General features: G+C 46.2%; 1 protein-coding gene across 1 annotated transcript; it reads right to left on the minus strand.

Annotated features, from left to right (window-relative positions):
- Positions 1–982: 982 nt before the first annotated feature.
- lrrc38b (leucine rich repeat containing 38b) lies at positions 983–19,469 on the minus strand (the record flags this gene model as incomplete). Its single annotated transcript, XM_080545588.1, has 2 exons — positions 983–1,230; positions 18,839–19,469. 2 exons carry the CDS (start codon positions 19,467–19,469, stop codon positions 983–985), a joined length of 879 nt encoding a protein of 292 aa, XP_080401714.1.
- Between the last annotated feature and the right edge of the window lie 401 nt (positions 19,470–19,870).

Below are 19,870 nucleotides of genomic sequence, written 5' to 3' on the forward strand. Positions count from 1 at the left end.
GCCAAAATGAGTTACAATGTTCACTATTTAAAGTGCAGTACAGTATTTGACACATTGATTCTATTCAGGTTCTATACCTATATTCACCATAATTTATATGCGATTATAGAAACTCTATGTGCGATATTTCACATCATTCACAATTCTTCAATCTAAGGAACATTTATCCTCTTAATACAGGTATATATGTGTGTGTATCTTACATTGTGTTGACTATACAGTATTTCAATCAATATAGACATTTGTGGATACATATACTGTGTGTACACTGTAAAAAATAAGGTGTATATCTATCTTTGTCTACCTGCATACAGTACAGTATATCAGACTCCTTGTATGTTTCATAACAGCACATTTTAATTTCCTCTCACCCAAGCCTAAGCCTATGCCCTGTTACAGTCTCATCATGCTGTGAAAGCTGCTGAGCCTCAAACTCCAGCTAGTGAACCATTATTGTATAATGCAGATTGTTGATGCTGTCCAACATGAGGACATGTCGAAGAACTTCCTTTGTGAATGTGTACATTGTATTACAGTATGTCTAGACTGTAGGTGGAGAAATCGGTACAGTGTATTATGTTTATACGAAGAGCTGGCAGTCTAGATGCTATGGCCTTGTTCACTAAGACATGTACTGTACCTTCCTGTAAAAACAAACATTTCCTACTTCATGTAGCCAGTTTTCAGGTGACCACACCACTGGCTCGTCTCATACAGTGACTTCAACTCATGCCTTGATACTGTCCAGTAAGTACATCGTTCGCCCACCTGCAGAGAGAGAAAGATCCTCTCTCCTGTATGAACCAAGGCTGCTTTAATATATATTTCTATCCACCTTGCTGAATGGGGAAGTCACCAGGGACAACAGGCAGTGTTGTAACATCTGTCTCTCAAACAGTTCCCTCTCCAGATTTCTCCTATGGCAGGAGATGGCAGGTTGTGTAGATCATTCAGATCGGGCGGGGGCCACGGTTCTCAATTCTCACTCGTCACTCTCCTCCTCATCACCTTTGGTGCCTTTGCTCCAGCGCTGGAAGCAGTGCACCGTGGAGGCCAGGAAGAAGCTGGTCATGATGGCCACCACGGACACGGAGATGCCAGAGAAGATGATGATGAGCAGGTCGGTCAGGGTCAGGGTGGCCTGGCACTCTCTGAAGCTGTTCTGGGAGAGCTGGGTCAGGGACACGCGTCTGCCATCCATGGGGAGGGAGCACTCCATCCCTTCCACTCCTGCGGGGGGGGGAGAGAGAGAGATACATGTAAGGGTCAGACAAAACACCTGGGAAAATAGCGCTCTTTGTCAAGAACAGGGCCTGTAAAACAATGATGTTACAGGTTTGTGTTTGTTTGGTATCTACGGGGTTAAATGAAGTAGAAGTCCCCCAGTATATCTTGTACAAACTTTCTCTCTCCTTTGAATGTATTGTTATTGTCAGAGAAGAATCCCAGAATAACCTTCACACGACAACAGCCACATTCATAAGTATGGGAGCAGTGAGTGACCTCTAGACCTAAACGTACTGATAACTTACTGCACAAAGACAGTTTTATTATTCCAGGACACCCTCTATTACGTCCCTCCTTTATTAAATGGAAGCTCTGGATTCCGTTCAAATTGTATGAATTATTATTATGCCTGAGGGCGAATAGAAGGCGATTAATGTTACAAATGCCTGGAAACAACCATAACTCTTATTCACTTCAGGTATTGTCTGAGACACAAACCACCTTGACTGAACTCATCACGATATGTTGCGCCATAAATCACCCTGCCAGGCTTGCCTGTGTCTCAAGCTCTTTGGGAAATAGTGATTTACTCCACGTGTTGGCTATCAAGGAGAGCGTTTTAATCTCTTAGAAAGTACTACTATACACACTCCCGTGTCCCTCCCGTGACATACGGCCACCCGTACGGTGTGTGACTCCGAACCCGAGCCTTCAAAGAAGATCAGAATAGATTAGAGAATTATCAGGCTGTATAGTGTTTTAATACTATACTCTAGTGTTTTAATGATGAAGTCATTAGTCTAGTAATAACTGTCTCCTAAAATAACATTGGATGGATCATTGCCATGTGCAGGGCCAATCTTTTCAACGGTGTGTAAATATCGTGAGTGCGGTTGGCAGGATGCTGGGTTATCGTTACGAGACAGCTGGCTCGATCGCGGTCTGCAGTCTGCGGTGTGTTTTGCTTCCGCAGTTTTTCACCTCTGCAAATGGGAAGGTGTTCAACGCGGTATTGTGTGTGTGAGGGAGATTTGCAGCCCTAAGCAGCAGATGGGCTCATCTGAAACATCCCAAAGCTGAAGAGATGATAAATAATAAATGCGATGCCGTGTGCATTGCCAGGTTCACACACCGCGGCGGCGCTGATGAGGTTAACGAATGTGAGAGAAGACGAGACAGACGTCTCAGTTAAGTCTTCCCAATAGGGACGCTGACTCTCGATATCGCAACTGCAGAGTCACTACCCATCTTCCGTCAGAGACTGAAAACCCATCTCTTCAGGCTACACCTTAACTGAGTTAAGTTACTTACTCAGTTACTTACTTACTTAAGTTACTTACTGAGTTAAGTTAAGTTACTGAGTTACTACCCCCCAGCACTGCGTCTCCTGAGACACCTGCTTTAGCCCCTGTACTGTGTCTCCTAAGACTCCTACTGCCCCCCCCTTCCCTTGTACTGTTTCTCCTGTTTCTACTGTTGTCTATAAAACTATATAAAAACTAGATTTTTCTTCTATCACAACGACTGCCAATGGCCCCTGGCCTGAGCTAGATTACTCTTCCTGCTACAACTGGTGAATTGATGATTCACTTGCTTAGTCAAATGTATCAATTGGAAGTCGCTTTGGAATAAGGCGTCTGCTAAATGCCAAAAAACGTCAAGGTAAAATGTAATACCGAAACTGACGTTCAGTGTGGACACACTCTAGCTAGGGGATTGCGCCTCTAATTAGAGAGTCAACATGCTTCATCGCTTGCCAATGAATTGGCGACATGCATTTCTAGGACTGCAATAGATGCAAACAGGGACTGGGTTGCCAACAGAGCTAATTCAACTATCAAGGAACACATATGCTTCTGTGTCTCTGTGTAGCAGAGCTATTTCTGAGCTTTGAAGGTAAAGCAAACAAGGCACTTGAGACTCCAGTTGTTATATACTAAACCTGACTTCATACTACTTAATATCCACTAAAAGGCTGATGTATGTAAACAACCTTGCTATCTCACTCCCTGGATAGTTAAATGGACTGACTTATATATAGCGCATCATTCCAAAGCGATTTACAACGGCCTTACAATGGCCTCTTGTTCACTAAATCACACACACACGCCAATGGTGGCAAGCTACCACGCAAGGCGCCAGCCCGCGCATTGGGAGCAATTTAGGGTTCAGTCTTGCCCAAGGACACCTCGGCATGTGGCCAGCCAGGGTTCGAGCCTCCGATTTGCCGACCTTGCGATCATTAAACACCGGCACATCCATACTACACTATAGAAATTGCATGCTGCATTATTTGACGCATTACAATTAATCTCCTTGGAGGGGAGCATCTGACAATCCAGATGAGCAGAATAATTGAGTTGAATACAAAATCGCTTTTTCTTAATTCTTTTTTTTTTACTTGACGCACTTATGAATAATCATAAGCACACATCCATTCATCCCGTGAAACATTCAGTTATCCAGCCTAGTTAGAGCACATAAAGAAGGCTTCTAGAGTGTAAGAACAACACTATTTCGTGACATTAGAATTATAAGGTTCTATCTCCATTTTTGTCAAAATAGAGTTTTTTACACAATCTGATCCATTAGGTGTTTATTAATGCCTGTGTGGTGTTATTTTTAAAATGTTGAAATGTTTTAGTTAGTAATTCATAAAGTACAAAGGTTCCATCTCACAAAACATAATGGAATGTAAAAACTTTGACGCTCAATATCTCTGAACTGCCCTAAACGGAGATAGAACCTTATAATTCTAAGCTCATGATTTGCTAAAGGCGTAAAGTGATACAGTATGTCATTTTATTTAATACTTGGAACATTGCTGGCCGCTTGGGAGGGCAACTATATGGTCTGCGAGCAAACTGCCTGCTTACGCTATGATGGGAAAGCTAGACATATCGATGCAGATGTCAGCACACAGGTGGGCAGAGAGGAAAGCCTAGTGAAGGTGGGAGGATACTTACTTACCACCGCTACATGGCAAAGCGTGCACACATACAGTCACACACACACACACACACACACACACACACACACACACACACTCACACTCACATGCACACGAACACAGGCACACACACACAGGCACACGAACACAGGCACACACACACACACACACACACACACACACACACACACACACTCACACACACACACACACACACACACACACACTGGGGGACACACACACACAGGCATACACTTGCAAGCAGTGTAGCATGTTTCTAGTTTGATATTTCCATGGGTGTAAGGCTCAAAGGATTCCATTACATCATCAACCATATGGTGCAAACGCCGCACATTGAAACGTGCATCATTACCGGTGCTCACAAATTAGCATATTGCATGACAATTTCATCACCATACTTTGAACATACAGAGGTGAGTGAGTGTGCAATCTGGAATGAAGCCCTGGCTTGTACCGTGGCATTTACTGCATCATATTTCTCGAATAGTGTGATATTTACTTGCTAAATAAATAAAGACCATTCATTCATTCATTCATTCATTCATATATATTACACCGCATGGACTTGGGAAGAGAGTTGCAATATGAAGCCTGAGATGCAATCATGGGACCACCTCCACATTCATATGGCGATATCAATATGTGCTTACCACTAAGCCACGACATCTGCTTATGAATCTGTTTTGAAGGTCTAGTATCAATATCAAATGTCTTAAAGAAATGTTCATTAAACACTGCCAGACCCAGGTATTGAACCCAGCACCTTGGGGGGTAATGACATTAAATGTTGACAAAAATGACAAAAGAGTTAAAATTGCTTTAACCCTCAAGCGACCAACGTATTTTGCACAAGTTGTTTACGAACAGGGGGTCTGGCCCGACCCCCGAAATGAAAACATTGTGAGCTTAGAATGATAAGGTTCTATCTCCATTTAGGGTCGTTCAGAGATATTGAGCGTCAACGTTTTTACATTCCATTATGTTTTGTGAGATGGAACCTTTTGTTTTTATGAATTACTAACTCAAAAATGTCAACTTTTTAAAAATAACACCACACAGGCATTAATAAACACCTAATGGATCAGATTACGTAAAAACCTCAATTTTGACAAAAATGGAGATAGAACCTTATAATTCTAACGTCACGACATAACAAAACATATTCCACCTTATGGACATGAGAAGAGGCTGCATGATGAAGTCTGAGATGAGACTGCTCAGATAGATGACTCAGCCACAGCCACACAGTCTGTCAAGAGACTGCATATGTTCCTAACTCAGTTGAGAAGCGTTGTGTAATGTAGGCTTGGTCTCAGTAGAACCTCCCCTGCTTAAGATAAAGGTTTAAGAAAAATAATTGCTAAGAGCCTCTGTGTTGTCTAAGAGCCTCTGTGTATAAGATCAATGAGCCTCTATCTACAGTACTGTACATTCATTTTCATTCATTATGAATTCTGCACGGGCAATATTAATCACTTGGGTGAGATGTCCACACTGCACACAGCCTCTCTCCTAGTCTGGCTACATTTACATTTTTTAATTTTTGGCATTTAGCAGATGCCCTTATTCCAAAGTGACTTACAATCAATGACATTTGACTAAGCGAAAGTGAATCATCAATCCACCAGTCGTTAGCAGGAAGAGTCATCTAGCTGAGGCCAGTGGCCATTGGCAGTTGTCATGACAGAAGAAGAAAGAATTATAACATAACACTGGAGAAACAGTACAGGGGGGTAGTAGAAATCTTAGGAGACACTGTATAGAGGGAAGCAAGTGTCTCAGGTACTGGGGGGGTATATACTATATATGTCTCAGGAGGAGCAGTTAAGGTGTAGCCTGAAGAGATGGGGGGAGTGACTCTGCAATTCTGACAGCCGTGGGAAGCTCATTCCACCAGCGGGGAGTCAGTGTAGTGAAGAGACGTGACCGGGCGGTGTGACTGCCGCGTTGGCGTAGAGGCGGTGGGGCCAGTCGGTCAGCAGAGGTGGAGGAGTGCAGTGAACGGGCTGAGGTTTGGGGGGGGGGGGGGGGGGGGGGGGGTGACCATTGCTTGCAGGTAGGCAGGGGCTGCCCATTTTTCTGCCCTGTAGGCAAGCACCAGGGTCTTGAATCAGTGCAGGGTGCAAAGGAAGGGGGGTAACATGAGGGAATTTGTGGAGGTTGAACACCACCACTACACTGCCCCAGCCTCTCTCTCCTACACTGTCCCAGCCTCTCCCACAGCGTTGATTAAAGATAGAAGAAAGTTTGCCTGTTAAGTGTGTGTCTGCTGGAGAGTTTGTGTCTTAACTCTGCCCTGCGTCCCAGTGGGACGGAGGAGGAGGACAGGCCCATATTGCTCAAGCACTAAATTAACAGATGCCCAAGATGACAGCGGGTATTTTTAACCTGTGCGGATCATATCTTGGTTCATTCTATCTCGGCGTTGTTCGAGTTGCAGTAGCTGTACAGCAGGGGGAGGCTAGTGGAGGTAGAAATAGGACAGGCTCGTCCATTCCTCCATTGCTTTATAATGAGGCCATCCTCCGATTTCTGCCTCCACCAGCCTTCCCTGCGGTACAGTATAGTGCAATAAAGGTGCAATGCATTTTACATTCCAATCAGCGCCTTTTTGTGATTTGTCAAATTTGGTTTCGTAGATCAGGGCGTGGGATGTACACCTCCTTGCATAATAATGTTTCAGTGTGATTTACTGCAGTATTAATATTGCGTAATAATAATAATAATTAATGTATATTAATATATGATATATATATATATATATGATATTAATATATGTGTTAATATATGATTAATCTAATTATAACAAGTTGTAAGAAGAGTAAAAGGACTCTTATCTACACACGACTGACTTACGGTCCAACTCATTCAAAAGGAGTAGTGGTGAGAAGAAGAGGGGGATGGAGGAGGAGGAGAAGAGGGGATGGAGGAGGAGAAGAGGGGATGGAGGAGGAGGAGAAGAGGGGATGGAGGAGGAGGAGAAGAGGGGATGGAGGAGGAGGAGAAGAGGGGATGGAGGAGGAGAAGAGGGGATGGAGGAGGAGGAGAAGAGGGGATGGAGGAGGAGAAGAGGGGATGGAGGAGGAGGAGGAGAGGGGATGGAGGAGGAGAGGGGATGGAGGAGGAGAAGAGGGGATGGAGGAGGAGGAGAAGAGGGGATGGAGGAGGAGGAGAAGAGGGGATGGAGGAGGAGGAGAGGGGATGGAGGAGGAGAAGAGGGGATGGAGGAGGAGGAGGAGAGGGGATGGAGGAGGAGGAGAGGGGATGGAGGAGGAGAAGAGGGGATGGAGGAGGAGAAGAGGGGATGGAGGAGGAGAAGAGGGGATGGAGGAGGAGGAGAAGAGGGGATGGAGGAGGAGAAGAGGGGATGGAGGAGGAGGAGGAGAAGAGGGGATGGAGGAGGAGAAGAGGGGATGGAGGAGGAGGAGAGGGGATGGAGGAGGAGAAGAGGGGATGGAGGAGGAGAAGAGGGGATGGAGGAGGAGAAGAGGGGAAGGAGGAGGAGGAGAAGAGGGGATGGAGGAGGAGGAGGAGAAGAGGGGATGGAGGAGGAGGAGGAGAAGAGGGGATGGAGGAGGAGAAGAGGGGATGGAGGAGGAGGAGAAGAGGGGATGGAGGAGGAGAAGAGGGGATGGAGGAGGAGGAGAAGAGGGGATGGAGGAGGAGAAGAGGGGATGGAGGAGGAGGAGAAGAGGGGATGGAGGAGGAGAAGAGGAGATGGAGGAGGAGGAGAAGAGGGGATGGAGGAGGAGAAGAGGGGATGGAGGAGGAGGAGAAGAGGGGATGGAGGAGGAGGAGAAGAGGGGATGGAGGAGGAGAAGAGGGGATGGAGGAGGAGAAGAGGGGATGGAGGAGGAGAAGAGGGGAAGGAGGAGGAGGAGAAGAGGGGATGGAGGAGGAGAAGAGGGGATGGAGGAGGAGAAGAGGGGAAGGAGGAGGAGGAGAAGAGGGGATGGAGGAGGAGAAGAGGGGATGGAGGAGGAGGAGAAGAGGGGATGGAGGAGGAGAAGAGGGGATGAGACAACGGTGTGTGAGAAAAACAAGGGATGTTAGTGACGGTAGAAATGAGCCCGCCAGTCCTCCGATATCCACCTCCACCAGCCTCCCCTCTGGAGGATAAATTACTTTTTCAAATCTCAAAATGATTTACGGCAGCCAAAAATTTAGTTCACGTGAGGAGGCGCAGAGGAGTAAGGAAGGATGGCCTAGAATGACAAATATATGGATCCAGAACATAATGCGGTTAGAGACACAAGCGTGGACCTGGCGCAGATATAGGCAGCCACGTCACTGGGTGGGTTAGGGCGTTGCGCCGACACAAGATGGATTACGACGAGGTTTACCGCCAGCCCTGAAGGATAGGCTGTCTGTCCGTAACCCACTCTCAGCCTTAGAGTGATTGATCAAACTGGCTGTCGACTGACTGATATTGGAGGCCTCTCTCTCCTCCCCCCTTCAACACCCAACACACGCTGGCTGTCCTGATTGACCCCCTGCCCCCCCCATCCCACCAATACACCAGAGAGAGAATAATCATCTACGCTAAATGTCCGTGTCTGATTTCTAGTTGAAGTAGTGTGTACAGTGTTGGTATACAATGCGTATGTGTTCGTACAAAACACATTAGAGAAGTTTGATGTCATGGGAGATTATTGTTTTCCAAATGGATCAGGGAGTCCAGTAGGTCTGGAGACAGAGACAGATAATAAATCAATAATAATGACTTATTATTGAATTGTTGTTGCTGCTTTGTTTGGGTGTGTGGAGCAAGATCCCAAAACATTTAACTTGTCGATTACAACTGTATGCGATAAGCGGTCGATTTGATCTGATTTGATTTGATTTGATTTTGATTTAAGATTCTGCTTCGTGATACATTGTAGGGTATCCTCTCATTAAAGACTGACTGTGTATACTACTGTGTCACCAGGGGAGGCTGGTGGAGGTCGCAATTGGAGTACAGGCACATTATGGAATGGAATGAAGAATAGTATCCTATATATAATACTGTATAGGCAAACAGACACAGTAAACAGAGAGAGAGATGATCACAGAGGGTGAGAGAGAGACGGAATAATTATTCAGAGACAATCACATGGCAGGAACCTTCGAAATGAAGATTGAGAGCTAACAAATTGAGAGTGGAATCAGTGTGAGACAGAGAGGGAGAGAAGGAGATGGTGAGAGTGAGATAGAGAGAGAAGGAGATGGTGAAAGAGGGAGAGAAGGAAGGAGAGCGTGTGAGAGAGAGAGAGAGAGAGAGAAGGAGACGGTGTGAGAGATGGAGAGAGAGAGAGAGAAGGAGAGGGTGTGAGAGAGATAGAAAAAGGAGAGGGTGTGAGAGATAGAGAGAGAGAGGGGGAGAAAGAGGAGAGTGTGAGAGAGAGAGAGAGAGAGAGAGAGAGAGAGAGAAAGAGACAGTGGGACACAGAGAGAGAGAGAGAGACAGAGAGAGAGAGAGAGAGAGAGAGAGAAGGAGACAGTGGGACACAGAGAGAGAGAGAGAGGAGGAGATGGTGTGAGACACAGAGAGAGAGACAGAGAGAGAGAGAGAGAGACAGAAGGAGACAGTGAGAGAGAGAGAGAGAGAGAGAGAAGGAGACTGTGGGAGAGAGAGAGAGATAGAGAAAGAAGTAGAGGGTGTGAGACAGAGAGAGAGAGGCAGAGAGAGAGGAGGAGATGGTGTGAGACAGAGAGAGAGACAGAGAGAGAGGAGGAGATGGTGTGAGAGAGAGAGAGACGGAGACAGTGAGAGAGAGAGAGAGAAGGAGACGGTGTGAGGGATAGAGAAGGAAGAGACCGATAGGGAGGGGCCAGATTGTGTGAATGCACAAAGTCACACGCCTTCATGTGACAGGGAGTGCAAGGGTGATGCATTGGAATTAGCAGGGGTGTTCCTTCTGCATGGAGACTCAATGGCCTCACGGTCACACAGGCATACTCTCTGCACAGCGATCCCAAATGGCTCATTCGACACAAACTAACCCGTGCAGGGAAAAGGAATAAAAAAAAGGTATTGTTTTATATCATTTTATACTGAGAAATAAATTGAAGTCTCTCTACAGTTTGGCGAACTAGCACTCAAGGAAGACCCATTTCCTTCCTGTAAGGGATGGGCCACGATCTGTGGCGCAGTGAATCATTCTGACTGTGGACAGGGCCCACAACTTGTGCAATCACAGATTTGTATAATATGATTGGTTCCCAGGAATAGTGACCTCATGACCAAGGACAGTTCTATAAATATGAGTGCCGCCCAACGTTGGGGGCTTTTTGCTTTTTGTCGGCTACTTTCTCTCTGCGCTCATGTGACTTTGCTTAATAAAAGGCCTCTTTGGAGACAATTGATTTAAGCACTTTGTGCTTCATAAGTTTTACTCAATCTATTAAGAATCAATTAAATCCACGACAGTATAAAAGTCACTGTTATGCCATGAGAGGTACAGTAGATTGGGGCGGCTGTGGCTCAGGAGGCTGTGGCTCAGGGGGGAGGAGCCTAAAGAGTCTAATGATCGCCAGGTCGGTGGTTTCTGTGCTTCGATCCCCGGGTGGCCACCAGTCGAGGTGTCCTTGGGCAAGACACTGAACCCCAAATTGCTCCCAATGAGTGGGCCGGTGCCCTTGCATGGTAGCTTGCCGCCATTGGTGTGTGACTGGGTGAATGAGAGGCCATTGTAAAGCACTTTGGAATGAGGCACCATATAAGTGCAGTCCATTTACCATCCATTTAGTAGATCATGGGAGGCTGGTGGAGATATATTACGTGTAGCTCATCACCTCATTATCTTAAAGGTCTGTGACAGTAAGAGCCCCCCACGGATCCCTCACATGAAACCCCTCCCCACCCCAGACTAACCCACACCTAGCTGGCACGGAGGAAGCGGCTGCGGTGGGGGTTAGGGTGGGGGGCGGGAGGGCGGTGGAGGTAGACACCGGAGGACGGTCTCATTGTAATGCATGGGATGGAATCATCCACATATCAAACACATGGGCAGAGCAGGGTTCATGTGGAATGTCATTCCTCATTCCGTTCCATGCATTACAATGAGCCTGTACTCCAATATCTACCTCCACCAGCCTCCACTGCAGTACATATTTGTGCATTATTTGTGACCAAAATAGACGTGACACCTGCTCCTGTTATGATAAGGGGTCATAACAACAATGTAGCACTTCCGTTCATCGTGTTGATCTGTGATCTTTTAATATGAAGCTTTCTCCCACTTTCTATATGAGGCCAAGCTAAATTGAGATCCTGTGGAATGTAATTGAAATTGATGCAGGCCAAATGTCTCCCCTCGGAAACTTAATAATGCAATATTAGGTTCATACAGTAATACACAGTAATATCCGGTTCATACGGTAATACACAGTAATATTAGGTTTCATTAGATTCGATTCAACCATTTGTCATTGCAGTACAACAACATGTCTTTTTTGCTCTAGGCACAGGGTCAGCCATAGTCAGCGCCCCTGGAGCAATTAAGGGTTAAGTGCCTTGCTGAAGGGCACAACGGCAGTGGTAGGCACCTTACCATATGATGCCAGCCACCCTCCTGTCATCATCTCACATCCGGCTCCCTCCTAAGGCAGGGATTGAACCGGCGACCTTTTGATTGCTAGCCGGCCTCTCTAACCTCTAGGCTACCTGCCGCCCCATTCATACGGTAATACACAGTAATAGGTTAAATACAGTAATACACAATAATATTAGGTTTCATACAGTTATACACAGTAATATTAGGTTGCATACAGTAGTACACAGTTATATTATGTTTCATACGGTAGTACACAGTAATAGGTTAAATACAGTAATACACAATAATATTAGGTTTCATACGGTAATACACAATAATATTATGTTTCATACAGTAGTACACAGTTATATTATGTTTCATACGGTAGTACACAGTTATATTAGGTTTCATACAGTAATACACAGTAATATTAGGTTTCATACGGTAATACAAAGTAATATTAGGTGTCATACGGTAATATGCAGTAATAGGTTCACAATAATATTAGGCCCATACAGTAACACACAGTAAAACTGGATGCCAGTGCCAGTTATATCACAATGGCGTCATACTTTGGGAGTTGCTCATGCAGCAACGGCGGCACAGTAACGGCACACAGGGGAGCAACCGGATAGGCTGTGAAGCCTTTGACCCTGTCACATGACCCTGTCACATGAGTGGTGGAGCAGTGCTGGGGACCCTAACCAGTGTTGATAGCTGTGCTACATTCGTCTCCCAGTCAGACACACTGACTCACGCCTAGGACCCTGGCCCTGTCTTCACGACACACCTCACTATCTGACCTATGCTTTCTAACCAGGGAGTAGAACTCTTTCTCTACCTAAAATAAGAGTTTCAACACTATCCATCAACCCCCTAGTGCTATCCTTGACCCTACAATGTGGATCCTAACCCCCGAAATTAGGACCAAATCGCTTGTCTGCAATTTCGATGATCGAGGAGGCCGTTTTCCCTTGGCAGCATGGCTGGATAGTGCTGACCCTGCGCAGGTCCATGATTGGGTGGTGAAGGGGACTCATGTTACCCCCGGCCACTGTGCTGTGCCTCTCAATTATACATGGCCCATTGTTCATCCTTAACCCAGGAGCACCGAAGACAGCCGTGGATCATGTTTACACTCGTTCCCCTGCTGAAACATTTATGGCTCTCTGATTGGTTAGTGGGTTAGGCCCACATAAGCACAGGAGCACCGCTGAGGAATGCATTTAGCTTCAAAATAAATAATCAAAACATGAGCGCATTCTTCAACCCATATCTATGTCCAATTAGGGCAAAACAAGTATCAGATGGCTGTAAATCCCCCTGTCCCCAACCCTATCCCAACCCTATGTTACCCTAACCCTAACCCAACCCTATGTTACCCTAACCCAACCCTATGTTACCCTAAGCCTAACCCTACGTGAACCCTAACTCTAACCCTACGTTTGATACCATTCCTCATTCTATTCCATGCATGAGCCCCATCCTCCGATTTCTACCTCCATCAGCCTCCCCCAGTTGATATGCATTATGGGCCTCTTGTGTTTAATCACCCAGGTGTTCAGGGATATATATATATAACACACAGGGCCGGTTTCACAGACAATGCTTAAGCCTAGCGCTGGACTAAATCACACGCCGGAAAATCCCCATTGAAGATGCTTTTCAGTCTAGGATTAGGTCCTCGTCTGTGAAACCGACCCAAACAGTACAATCCCAGGATTTTAAGCATTCACAGCGCGGCTGACTCAGCAAGCCCAGCAACAACAAACTACAGTGAGCAAAGTGAAGCAGTAACGGTAGAGTACTCAGGCACTCGGGGCTCGGGCGGCTAGCGAAGGCACATGGGAAATCAGCTTGTGTGAAAAGAAGAAACGGGGGTACAGAGTCTGTCTCCAACACTCCTGCGTCTAGTGGAACTCTAAACGAGGGAGGGAGACTCAGATAACAGATCGCATCAACAACCACAAGGCAAATACATTAGGATTAGGGTGTTGGAGAGCAGGGGGCGCGGGGGGTAGGGGCACAGGGGGACAGGGGGGATTTACAGCCATCGGATACTTGTTTTGCCCTAATTGGACATAGATATGGGTTGAAGAATGCGCTCATGTTTTGATTATTTCTTTCGGAGCTAAACACTAAATGGGTTAGGGTTAACTAAATGTCCACTCATGTCGTGAATGTTAAGGGGCCGTGTGTTTTATGTTATGTGCAAACAACGGTGTTATGCAAAGGCCACATTTTCCAGCTCCATGACAGATCCGATCCCCCCCCCCAATCCCCCAATCCCCCCCCCCCCCCCCCGGAGGACATGTGTGATTGGTCACGTTACCTTCCCGGAACGTTCGGACATCCATCACATATCCAGGACGAGCTTATCATGTAAACCTCGTTCTCTAAATGAATGTCCATCTGTTACTTCAGGAATAGCGTCCACACACACACACGCACGCACGCACACACATGCACCGTCCGGCACACACACACACACACAAGCACACACACGCACACACACGCACACACACACACACACACACACACACACACACGCACACACACTTTAACAATAATCATTATTCTGTTGTTTGTGTCTTTACGTAAACCAGGGCAGGTTCCTGGGCAGTTGAGATCTGTGCAGCAGTATCCACTAGCTAAGCAGTGTGTAGGTGTGTCTTGCTCTGTAATTTCATCCAGCGGAACAGTATCTGTGGGTGTGGTTGAAAACATGTCCTTGGGGACACGAACAGGAAGAAAAGACTGATTGAGTACTTGCGTCCCCGGGTTCTCAGAGCGGTTCTGGAATCGGAGCAGCAGAGATACTTTGACCTCTCTGACCTGCAGCAAAGTAATCAGGATTGCAGGCGGCTGTGAGACTCGGAATCACGTTGTTGTGCAGAAAATGCTTTTTTTCTCTCTCAAATATACAGCCCTGTTGTATGACCTCTGTCGATATGTATCAACATTTCTGCTTTATGCACTATCATACCCTCCTCTATGAACTACCGATTGCAAAGATGCATTTAGCATCTCTAGTTCCAGTAGATACTGTAGCAATAGCATAGGCATAAAAACGCTATATTAAGTCATATTTCGGTTTTGGTGTGCGTTTGGTGTGTGCATGTTTGCGTGCATGTGCAGTCATAAAGAAAAAGGTCACCGTGGTTGTGACCCTAATTCAGTGGTTGTGACCCTAATTCAGTGGTTGTGACCTGGCTAGAATATAGCAACCCCAACCCAGCTCTTCCAGGTCTTACATATATACATATTTACAGACACTATCACTGTCTGGGGACCGACAACCAGGTCACAGTCTAATCACCGATGAGAGTGAAAGTGCTGCATCCGAGGCGAGGAGCCACACTCTTAACTCAATTTGAGTGTGCTCCTACTACGGCCCCAGTTGGCAGGTACAGGCCAGACGATTGGCCGGGCTCGCTGCCGGGCGCTCGCGTCTCCAAGCTGCTGCTGTTTATGTGAGCTTGGCCAGGAACACAATCTCTCTCTAATACAATTCATTACACCCTGCAGTCGACATCGCCACGACCTGTGATGAATGCATTTGCAGCCTCTCACCCGGGGGGAACGAGATATTCCTGCCAGTTTTATGAACTTTTTTTTCCCACAACCAAACTTTTTGCGTATACTTCATCATGCGGGGAGGAAGAGGGGGGGGGGCGAGGGGGAGCATTAGCAGGGCACAGCACAAACTAAATGTGGGAGAGTTTTGTTTTTTCCTAGTTGTCAGCAGTTTGCTATTGCAATTCAGTTCCTCAGTTGGAATACATTTAAGCTTCATTCCCAGGCAAGATAATGACTAGTAGAATTTGAGCTTGGTCATGAATTTCATTGGCATTAAGTTGGCATGACTACCTATATACCTCTATTACAATATCGCCTCTGTTCTCTTTGCCTTGTCAGGATATAAAAATAAAAAAAAGGGGCGTTGTAAAGTTATATGAACACGATGTTGGTATTCAGGGAGAAGTGTTTATCTCATCACACAGATTTAATATAAACACTAGGACCCTGGGCTGAGCTTTACTCAGTTAACTCATATCTCATCTATCCTACTAATCCTTCCTCCAGACTCAGGAGGGAAATCATATTCTAAAAGGGTGGGGATAACATAAGATAGTCATGTAGGTTTTTGGGGGGGACAATATTTGTCTTTTGATATGTTGTGTGGCTGTTCAATGTTCCTGTGGATTTCCATTACGACTAGAACGTCCTTGGCCCATACAACAGTACGACCTTGGTCCATACACAATGTGTTTATCTGTTTATAACTGTGGGTACCTATTAAATATTTATATGTTTGATTTGTTATGTTGTAAATGTGTCATAGAATACCGATTTACACTCGCAGGTGCCACCACATAGTGAGCCACACATATCAGATAGCACGACTCTGTCTGTTAGCAGTAAGTCAGTCGCCCAGCTCGAATGTGCTGTCATATCGTTACCTTGGTTACGTGCCTATAAATTATTCTAAAAGTAACTTCAAACAACACTAATTAATGCTGTAATCAGAATTTAATCAGAATTGCTTTTAGCACATCAATGTACAGGTACACAGAGTAAAATGATTGGGTTCAGGTTCATTCAACATTGGCATTGCAGCAGAATACAAAATCAATAATAAAATAAAAAAAAAAATATATATATATATATATATATATATATATAAAAACACAATCAACAATAGCCAATAGCAGCGATAGCAGTAATAGTAGAATAATAGGCAACAATAATAGAATAAAGTAAAAGTAGGGATAATGGAAACAAGTAGGATGAGGTAATAAGGTGAAAAGGTGACAGTAGTTGTACTACAGCGGGACCAGTCGTGCTGCTGTAGAACATGTATATCGAGTTTTCATGGTTTTGTAACAGAAAAAGTCGTCTCAGGGTCTCAATGTGTGAGTGCATGAATCTCACAAATTAGGATTGATTTGATCGTGGATGTTCTCTAACCTTCAGATCTTCAGATTGGTTCCATGTGCTACAAAAACAGGTTGTTTGAGGATCTGAGTGTCGCATAGGAATTGATGCCACCTCTTCCTGAGACTATGCATTCATTTTGGATGCCTACCTACTAGATTCAGCAGTATAGGCCTACTGTACGATATTCTTTCCTCCAAAGACAAACAAAACGAGATCAATTGTCTGCTCCATTAATACTATTTCTGAGATGGTTCTCCTGATTGTAGTCCACAACAAGGTCAATAATCTCTGAAATGCCCTCCGAATTCCCCGACGGATAATATCTATTATGTATGTATCTCCTCTTGTTATAGTCTGAACAAATAGTGAAAGGAGCAATATCTGAAAAGGACTTTGTAGAGGATGAAAAGAATGGAATAACATGTCAAGATCGGTTTTCTGCAACACAATAGGGTCAACAGTTTACGCTTGCTTTTGTAAATGCGAGAGTCTGAGGTTGTTCTCTCCACTGACAGAACGGATGAAACAAAAATCTCAACAATCAGGCCTTGGCTTTGGCTCCCCTGCATTCCAAACACAGAATCCCTCAACAATAACCGCCAGGTTTGGAATGTCGAGTAGAATAATCTCCATGTAAGCAGATTTTACCCTTGTGTGTCTTTCTCCCGTGAGAGTACTCTGATCGCCTTGGTCTTTTGTTCTTTTTTCACATTTGCCTGCTGAGAGATTTCCCTGAGACATACACACATATACACACAAACACAGAGGCCATACCAACCAGCACAGCTAAACATCGGACGCACAAACACGGGGCACACGCCAACAGAGCCACACACACAGACACACACACACAGGGCCCAAACACAGGGCCCACACCAACACACACACACACACACACACACACACACACAAACACACAAACACACAAACACACACAGGGCCCACACCAACACAGCCAAAGTGCTGTTACCTAACTCACCAGGCAGAAACACAATGGTAGTGCTGCTGCTTGGTATACAGCAGACTGTCAGTACCCTTGGCTCCTGTGTCCCTAACCCTAACCCTAACCCTAACCCTAACCTTAACCCTAACCCTAACCCTAACCCTAACCTTAACCTTAACCCTAACCCAAACCCTAACACCTACATAGTGTACAGGTTTTTACTTTTGCCTGCTTGCGGCTCTGTCAGTATTGATTGATTGATTGACTGATTGACTGAGAATGTTTATTATGTGAAGCGCATTGAGTTGCATCTTGTAAGCAATGCGCTATACAAATAAAATGTGATTTGATTTGATTTGATTAACCTTAACCTTAACCGAACTGGAAACGTAACCCTTACCTTACCCTAACCTTAACTCTAACCTTAACCCTAAACCTAACCTTAGCCCTAACTCTAACTTAGCCCTAACCTTTGGCATACATTAGCCTCTAGATACCGTAGCATCCTGTGTCTTTCCTACCAGGAGGGAGTGGCTGGTTGGTCAGAACATTGGTCATGTTAATAGTCCCACTGATTGATTGAATAGAATGATTACAGAACATCAGCCTGAGAGGAGGGGGGCAGTGGGAGTGGGGGGGAGCAGGTGTTTGGCGTGGTGGTGGTGCATGCCGACACACGAGACACAAATCACTTGCCCAAGCAGAATATTAAACATGGGTCGTTTCTGTTGGAAGGATTTTAACCTCTTCCTGCTGAAAGCCCTTATTTTCCTTGTTTCCGCTTCAATGACCGTACACAAACAAAACTGCTTTTAACATTAAAACAAACTGCTTTTATGTTAATATGATTAGATACAAAATATCAGGGTTTTAAGCTCCTGTGGACGATGCCGAATTAGTTTCGCTGTGTAGTGGAACGAAGTCTGAGAACATCCCCCTAAAGATTTCCCCTCAGAGCCTAAATCCTCATTGTCTTACATTACGCTCAATCCCTCGCACTCAGTGGGCTAGAGGCGGAGGAAGGAGGACCCAGAATTAGAACAGAGGACGGGGGTTCCTCTCTCGACAGGGAAATATTAATAGAACACACAGCGACGGCATGGCAGAGGATTTAGGGAAGATAATGATATCATCTCATCAGTTGTTTTTGCACGGCTTTCGATTTCTTTTTTAGGTCAAGCAAGCTGTAAGCAACCAACCCCCCCCCAACCAACCCCTCTCTCCGACAAAGACACTTACCGTTCGGAAGCTTGTGACTGTTCTCCATGAGCCACGCAAACAGGTTGGCGAAGTTGCAGTTGCACACCCAAGGGTTCCCTTCCAGTCTCACCAACCTCAAGGAGGGCAGCTGGCTCAGCACCCCCACGTGTAAGCCGGCCAGCCCGTTGCGCTCCAGCTCGAGCTCGCGCAGGGAGGTGAGGCCCAGGAAAGCGTCCTCGTTGATCATGCTCAGGTAGGGGTTGTTCCCGAGCCGTAGTTTGATCAGGCTGCGCGACTCCCCGAACGTCCCCTTGGGGATCTCCGTCAGGTTGTTGCTGCCCAGGTCCAAGAAGACGAGTCTGGACGAGGTGCTGAGCGTGCCGGGCTCGATAGAGGACAGGGAGTTGTTCCGAAGGTCGAGGTACACCAGGTCACTGTACAGAACCAGGAAGTCGGAGGGTATGCGGGGGATACAGTTGTCGGACAGCAGGAGTCTGCGGACGTCCAGGGGGATCTCGTCGGGCAGGCGGGTCAGTCCGCGGCCGCTGCAGTCCACAGTGTGGGGGTCCGGACACAAGCAGCTCGTCGGACAGTTTTCCCCCCGGGTCCGTAAGACAGAGGAGAGAAAGATGAGGAGAAGAGGCTGGATCCAGCAGACACATGGCAACATGATCAAGGGGGTGAGAGGAGAGAGGGGGAGTGGAGGCTCGGGGTAAGGGAGAACGTGAAGGGGTGCAGGGCGGGAGGAGAGAGGGGGGTCAGGGTCAGAGGAAGGGAGATTAGGAGAGGGGAGGAGGGGGAGGGGGGAGAGTGAAAAGGGGGAGAGGGGGGATCAATCCGTGTGCAGGAGGAGCATCCTGCAGTTCTGGAGAGGAGAATCTGAAAGGGCTCGGGCATCGAGCAGCGAGAGCGCAGCGTCGAGCGCTGTTTTCCAAGAGATCATGTAGCAGGCAGCCAGGATAGAATAGCCAACTGCTGGCTTGGAAGGAGTCAGGGGAGGGTGATGGCAAGCAGTGGGAGGGAGAGAGAGCTTAACCGAAAGGGGAGGGTAGCTTAGCGGAGATAAATAGA

This window comes from Nansenia antarctica, assembly GCF_963989245.1.
Source record: "Nansenia antarctica genome assembly, chromosome: 15".
NCBI lineage: Eukaryota > Metazoa > Chordata > Actinopteri > Argentiniformes > Microstomatidae > Nansenia > Nansenia antarctica.